This window comes from Ips typographus, linkage group LG1 (assembly GCF_016097725.1).
Source record: "Ips typographus isolate SLU linkage group LG1, UJ_Ityp_2.0, whole genome shotgun sequence".
In the NCBI taxonomy this organism is placed as follows: domain Eukaryota; kingdom Metazoa; phylum Arthropoda; class Insecta; order Coleoptera; family Curculionidae; genus Ips; species Ips typographus.
In genome coordinates, this window is record NC_138422.1 from 8477136 (window position 1) to 8485354 (window position 8219).

At 33.3% G+C, this 8219-nt stretch overlaps 2 protein-coding genes across 2 annotated transcripts in view; one reads left to right on the forward strand and one right to left on the reverse strand.

Moving 5' to 3' along the window:
• The window catches only part of LOC145740419 (uncharacterized), a 64219-nt gene that overhangs the window by 14522 nt on the left and 41478 nt on the right, over nt 1-8219 (reverse strand). The window contains exon 3 of the mRNA XM_081995987.1: nt 7174-7365. Coding sequence (XP_081852113.1) covers nt 7174-7365 — 192 coding nt within the window. The remainder of the gene's footprint in view (nt 1-7173; nt 7366-8219) is intronic.
• The window catches only part of wge (BAH domain and coiled-coil containing protein winged eye), a 213517-nt gene continuing 208019 nt past the window's right edge, over nt 2722-8219 (forward strand). Inside the window, exon 1 of the mRNA XM_081995953.1 lies at nt 2722-2888. The gene's annotated coding sequence lies outside the window, so the exon portion shown is untranslated. The remainder of the gene's footprint in view (nt 2889-8219) is intronic.

Genomic DNA, 8219 nt, shown 5'->3' on the forward strand with positions numbered 1-8219 from the left:
AGTTTGAATTGAATGATCAGTTTTACACTACTTATAGTCTAAAAAATTGAACGCTAGTAAACATTAGTCCAAAAATCCTGTTTTTTGACTATTATCAGTGTCAAAAATTAACTCGTAAACCTCACAGATGACCAGATTTGAATCCTTTTGAACCATTTTAAAGTAAAAAATACAATAACCCAAGTAGACATTTTTGTCAATTTTAAATAATATCCAGTGAGCGTAGAAAATACAGACTATCCCTCTATATCGACGCGTCATTCACATCATATAACGAGTACTCATTTCATAATTACTTGTTCCAAACTTGATCAAAATTGGTCCAACGGTCTGACAGTTGTAGCAAAAAGAACATTTTTTAAACTGAACTTTGGAGCTCTGTGTCTCTCTTAGGAAGCGTTCATAATGCATGTCAACTTATTTTTTGATGGCCTATCGATTGGTGAATTATAGACAATTAAAACTGGACCACCCAGTATATACACATATGAACTTACACGGAATTACAAATCTGCCCTATTGTCGTCAAAAAAATAATCGCCAGTCGAGTGTCGGTTTTGGGAAAAGATTTGGATAAACCACCCCCATCAATTTAAAAAAATTTCCAGATTTTCATGTTTTTGTTTTTACCAACACCACTTAAGCCATTTCCTGGAGGATCATCCTGTATAAGCTTGACCCGAGCTGCATATTCACTACACCATTATAAAAAATTGCTATGTTATGAAAAAAGTAGGTCATTTATGCAGCTAACTATTTAAAAAATTGCTGCTTAAAGTCTTCGTGTCATCCCTCTCTAATAAAAACGAATCCTCGTGTCAGTTCCAGACGACAAGCACTGCCTTCCATTACTCATTATATCATTAGTTAATCAACTGGATGGGTTTCTTTCTCTGGACATAATACCATTTGCCTGTAAGATTTATAGTTACTTGCCAAAGCCGGCCATCCTTTATTCAATATATGGAGGATATGAATTCCTTTAGTCTGAAGAGTATTCTGAATAGTCTCCCAGTTCGCTATTATGTTCTCTACATCGTGCACGTGCCTTCAACTGCTATTATTTCGGTTGAGTGATCGTAAAGCCAGATTGAACGCTATACACTTCACTGGTTAAGTTACATCACGCAGTTACCTCTAATAATCCTTGTTTCGTCCTTGACAATTATTAAAGCGAAAATCTGAAGTTATCAAGTTATACACCGCTGTTGTTTAGTTTACAGCCAAACTAAGCAACTGTAGATACTTTCGAAGTCCGTCAATATCGTTCAGCTATACTTAAAATTTCTCAAATTGTAGGTGAAGATGTTATTTTCTGTTAATTTTGACCTATACTTATAATTAACTTTATTTTATTACTGTTACTTAATTAGGTTTCTATTTCTGTTTTCGGCCCTCTTTGGAGGCCAGAGAATGGTTTTGTTGCTCAACGCATATTATAAGTTGAATTGTGGTTTCAGTAACAGTTAAAAATTTATGGAAAAATTTATGACTCTAACCTAACTTAACAAAAAAATTTTGACACCAAGAAATTTTTTTTATAAATTGGCAGTGTCCTCTAGAATTATAAGAAAATTGAGAAGTCTCTTAATCGAGCACTAAATAATACTGAAAACCTCCAAAAAATTTGCAGAGAATTCTACTAAATCTTCTTAGATCTTTCGAATTTCTCAAAGATTTTTTCCAAATTGTCTAAGGTTTCTAAAAACTAAATTTGACAGAAACACAGCAATTATACATCTGGTTGCAAACGAAATATCAAATGCTTTAAGTATACAAAGTGAGACAGTTTATACTAGCAGGACTCCTACAATAAACATTACTTAATAAAAACAACAAATGTTTTACTTAAAATGATCAAAACATGTTAAACATTTTACTACAAATTGATACCTATTTATGTCATTTGTGACATCATATTCTAACAACTCAGAAATACTACCACAAATTTGCTAAATTAAACTGTAAATACAGATCAAAAAGATTTTAACAAGTACAAATTGATAGACACTGACGACATCCTGGTCCTTTGACTGTGACAGGTCAGATGCAAAATGTCACAGTCAAATTGTAGTCTAAGGTGTTAAAAGTTTCAATTTTATTCTATTTTCTCTAGACCATTTTGTATATTGCAATGTGGTTAAAAGTGACATTCAAAATTTCATTATTGGAAAACGTTAATAAAAACACCAGAAATACTAACACTTTTTCAGCCATTGTAATATGGAAATTAAACTTGCTGGAACACCTCTCCATTAAAATTAACGACCTGAACATACTTTTCCACTTCCGGGCTATTAATTTTTATGGACAGAAATGGTTTTGTTACATTTTAGTACTGAAATAGGACTTATAGACTGTAGGCTGTATTATAGTGTCTATAATATACATATCAAGTAAATAACAAACTTTGATGCTTTACTAAAAGACATCAAGAAAATCCTCAATCAATCATGAAAAGAAATTTAATAATAGCTTTCAAATTAATCAAACAGAGTGCACTGAAATGTTTGAACTTACAATAATCGATCAAGTAAAGTCATAATGCAATTTTGTCATATTATTATACTGAATAGAATTTTATTCTGAATTATATTTTACAATCTCTTCCGAAAAGATCGACCACAACATTTAAAGAATGTAAACAATTGTAATGTAAACAGTTTTTTGTTCCACTTCGGTTACTGGTCCCTATCACCTATTTCCCTGTTTGTCAGTTCATTTCTTTGTGTTATTTGAACCACATATGCGTTCCACTAACTCGTGCGAATTTTCGTTTTTGTGGAAAATGGAGCGCGAAAAGAGAACTAAAAAGCAATTAGTGCAGAAATTAAAATTGTTAAAACGGGACATTGAAGCTTACTCTTCATCTTCTCCAGAATCATCAAGTAAGTACATAAATTTATTGAAATACTGGAAACCATGCAGATGAAATTGCCAACGTTGCTGTTATTGCAAACATTATTGGAAACTATGTCCAAATGCTTATAGGTAGATAACCTCCAGGTTTATGAACCACATGTTCATCAATGTGGTAAATACGATAGTTTAATTACTAATCGCTTAAGTTAAGAAAGGGGGGTCAGGTACAAATGTATGTACATAGCAAATGGCCACTTTTACTTCACTATTAGTAGAAAACCGTGACACATGTCGTCTATCCTCTCTTTTATGTGAGGAGGGAGCAATTTATGGGCACGTGTCCATAACTGTGTCCAGGTAACATCCAAGTTTGTCTTCCCTTACGAGTTTTATGTAAAATATCAATATTATCGTAATATCATCATAAGTAAACCTAACAATATAACTTTTCTCCACCCACTGACTTTTCCGATGCGTCTGATTCTGGAGAGTTAAAGAAAGCAACCAAACAGAGGAACCCAAAGTGAGGGACGAAATAATGTCTTTTTTTGATGGGACGATATCTAACAATCCTGATGAAACTGAACTTCATCACGTTACCTATCACAAGCAAATGGGAGTAGATATTACGAAAAAAGTTTGGGAAACGAGTTGGCAGAAAGAATAAAAATTAATCAATCAGTCAAGAAAGCAAGTGCTGAGCTTATTAAACGATTGTCCCAGGCCATAGGGAAAACTCAGATCTGTCTGAGCTACTAACTAATTTTTGATTTGAATTTTTGAGATTAAAAAGTGATGACACGTATTCATCCTTAATTTAAAAAACCTGAATAAATTCTTATGCCATAAGTTTTTCAAAATGAACGAGTATCAGACTAAGTTAATAATATATGAATATTTAAAATTCAAATTTAAAGGCAAGCATATCATATAAATTCAGCTCTTTACTCTTGTAAAAAAATAATGATACTTATCTTACTTAACACTTAATCTTACTTGCAAAATCTGTTTTACAATAGGTTTTAAAAATTGTCAAGAAAAATTGCAGCTCGCTGTCCAATTTGATTGGCAAGTTAATAATGTTGCGAACCAACTGTGATTATCTTATTAGTAGTTTATTAAACATTACATTTTTTGACGTGTTATACATTGTTAAATTTGACAAACAAGCACTTTCAGTTGAGGTATCAAACTAAACTTTCTCATTGTTTTAAATATAAATTATATCCTAATTTGATTGGTGATCATTGGTTTAAATTAGCAGACGTTATGGATTACTAGTCAGATCCCCAATTTTAGCTGCAACTATCTTTTGTCTTCTGTTCAGTTATGGATTGGAATCAAATAGGTTACTGCAATAGAACCAGAACTGGAAGTGTCCGAAATCTGAGCTAGACGAGTATTTGCACGCATTACTCTTAAACACTACTCTGAGTTACCAGGGTTAAGCTGCTAGGGCATGTTCAAAGTGTACGAATTAGTGGGAATTACTTGCGAATTGACAGCATTACTAAGAATTAGTAGGAATTATTGTGGACATTGCCGGGGAATTAGCGAGCATTGCTGAGAAAATAGTAGACATTACTGGGCATTTGAAAGTATTAAATTATTTATGTTTTACCTATCCATTATTAATACATAATACCTTGGAAACGGTGTAGGTTATAGTGTTCATATCAACCTAAGGGCATTATAGGCGGGCGTTATCATAACTCCCTTACATAATAAAGACAGCTTTTATAGATCCTCCCATCTTGACATACGGTCAATAAAAGCTTTTGTTTAAACCTTGGTTAGTAATATACTATTTATTTCTTTCGTTTAATAAATGTTGGGATTTTTACCGGTAAATGTATTGGACATGTAAAATAATGGTTTCTGCAATGTTGTCTGTGAATGTATCAAATTAAAAACTCTAATGTAAATTTTAATGTTTTTTTTCCACCGCACAATACCGGCAACACCACACACATCTTTTTTATACAAATTGGTAAATTATTATGCATTAAATAAAGCCTACATCGGCATCGTAAGAAAGTAATTACAGCAATTAATTATAACGCTCGATTAAATTACTGCTTGATAAAATCTCTTTACATAAAAATTGTTAAACGGCAATTAGGGGGAGTATTACTTATTTTGTATGGAAATGAACCTAAAGTGAACCTCAACTACTCCTGTCTAAAATTATGTTGTATTGGCATCACTACTCTAAAGTAATCTAAAATATGTAAAAATGGTTTTTGGACAAACGATCACATGACCATAGAAGTCTTTGACTAATAATAGACTTACACCCTTATTTTATGAACAACTTATTCTTCACAGTACAAGTCCAGATGTGCAGCATTTGCGTAAATTGCAGCACAGTTTGTAATTGGTTAACTTCCTGCCCTTTTTTGACTAATCACAAAGTTCGAATAGTGGACGTTTTTACCTACGTTATTTGACATGTCATGAGATGATGCAATTAACAATGGCCGCATTCGTTTTCAAGCTCCATGGAGCGAGCAGAGCATTTTTGACGTCACAATGACGTAATTTGTAGTAGCAGTTTCAGATTTGACAGTTGTGACGTGTTAAGAGAAAATGATTGAGAACGTGAAAACGTGTCAAATTTAAAGAAATAAAAATGTATGCTTTAATAACTAACACCTAAACATGCGATTTTAACACTGAGGCTGTCATTTTAAACATATCATTAGGAATGTGACGCAAAAGTTGTCAAATTGAGGGAAAAAGTCAAAACGATTAGTTTTTATCACTGAAAATGTCAGTTTACATAAACAACAATACAAATCAACATTTGGGACGTCAGAAATATAAAGGGAAAGAAAATTAATCAATTTATTTTTTGAAAAGTGACTAACGTTACCTAAAAAAACATATATTTTTAAAAAAAGATACCGTCCGCTTAAGCAAATAAAATACAGAGTGCTTCATTTACCATAATCAAAACATGTGTCAAAAATTTGACAAGTGACTTACACCAGATTCTGGTGTGTCAGGAAAATTACTGCATCTTTGTTAATTTAAACTATGCTCACAGATCAAAATTAACGGAGCTATTGAGTAGAATATAAACTATCATCCTGTACAATATTTTACGCAAAAATGATCTTTGGGTGGAAAAATGTTAACATTTAGTATGGTTTATTTTCTACTTTGTCGCTCGTTGTCCTGAGAAGCGGGTTTTAAAATCATCGACAGTCCTGGGGCGCAAAGTTATTATTTCCGCAAGGCGTAATGCAGATGGCCTATTGATTTACATCAAAATTACAGGAAATAACAATGTTTTTAATTAAAGAAAATTGTTTGTTAAAATCTTTCATTTCATACTGTTAACAATACAATTTAAGGTTAGGTTTAATAATACAAATTAAGGTCAATTTAAAGTTGTTATCTGCCTGACATGTTTCGGGTGTATTTAGACACCCATCTTCCATCATCATCATATTTTTTTGATTAGTTTTCTGTGTATAGTATAGGTGAACCAGCTAGTAGTGCTAGGACGGTAAATAGTTATGGTTGTTATTTTGAAACATTAATGGTTTTAATAAAAAATATTTATGTAATTATTGATGTTGACGGAAAATCCGTCAAACACATGATGTCACAATGTAACTGACGTATGAAACTTTTGCGTCGCAAAAAGTCGTCTTTCTGTAGCAAATCTCAGTCCATTTACTCATAAAAGCTCAAAAAATTGCAAATTCAAAAGACTCATTGTTGCAACTCGTTCCCATCTATATTACAGTATGTAACTGCAATTTACTTCTGCGGACTGCAGAAGATTGAAAATTAGAAAGCGTCGTATTCTTTTGTTTCGCAACTTGGCAGTGGAAAATCGACAATCCGCTAGAAAATGCGAATGCGTATTTACGAGCCGGCGTTGATTCTCGCTAAAGCCAAAACAATATGAAAGAGGAGGAAATAGAGTAAAATATAGCCTTTTCCTCGTTTTCCCTCTTTTATTAAGCAAACCATTTTTCTCTGACGAGTTGACCCAGATTGAATGTTTCCCCAACTTGAAATAGCGTGGTCGCCTGGCTTTGGAAAAACATACTTATATGAGCACGATTCCAATTTCGGTTGAACTGTAATTTAGTACAGAGCTTTGGGCAGAGGATTATCTTATTGAAATTCGGGTTATTAACTGCAACGTTATGGAAAATACCATTGCACTAGATTAGGGTTGAAAATTTAAACCTTTGCATCCGCCAGTGGTAAATATTTATTGTAGTAGTAAAAGCAAAACGGGATACAAAGCTTTGCTTTTAACGGTGTTGTGTTAAATGGAAAAGTACTTACTTTGCCGAATAAATAAACTTCAGGCAGCCTTTCGGTGCCGTCTTCATTTGTTCCAGGGCTGGGGGTTGGGCTGGGGCTGTTTGGGGGTAGCCAGTGTCCCGCTATGTATAGCTGACTCGGCCTTTTTGACCTTTTTTCTTGTCCTTTCCTTCTTTCGTGGCGAACCGCCACAGCTGGCATAGCCCCGATCATCTTAAATCAAAACTTTGGTTTATTTCAAGTTGTACTTAATACAATATGTCGACATATGCAAAACTATGTGGAAGATAACATGAGGTGAAAGAGCAGTTCAAGACGTACATTTCCAGTTTTTTACAATCGTTGAAACGACAAAAATGGCAGAGATACAAGATTTTCTAAATTTTGATGTAATTTTCAAAAAAAAACTCAAATATCTTGGAAACATGGTTAAAGTTACGCAAATTTTGCAAGAGGCTCTACATGTTCAGAATGACTTTCTGCACTCAATACAGAAAGTTTACACCCACTTAGTACCGGGTAAGCGGAATCACAAATGGCAGAACGTTAGTTTCAAATTTAATTAGTTTTTTAAACACCCTGTATATGTTCAATCAGATTGCAGTTAGCACCATGTAAAAGAGCAGTACAAGATGAGTATTTTGAGCTTTTTACCGTCGTTGAAACCCCAAAAATGGCGGAAATACCAAATTTTCAAAAAAATTGTACATGAGTTGAATATCTGGGAAACGGTTTGAGTTACATACATTTTGCAAGAGACCAAAAATGTTCTGCATCTGGAATACAATAAGGATCTGAGCTGGCTCCTGGCTTTTTACCCAGGATGCCTCAAGATCAACCAAATTCATTATAATATCACACAAATAACAAAAGTGCGTTGTATTTTGCTATACCCTGTATATTCATGAAAACCAATCTGCGGACCTAATTTCGTTACAAAAATGCCTTTCAAACCCATTCTCTGTTTATTGAATTCGAGCAAGGCATTTCAGAGATACAGGGTGATATTTTTTTTTGTTTTTCCTGCTATTTTTATATGATGATAATTTTTGTCAAATTACTATAAA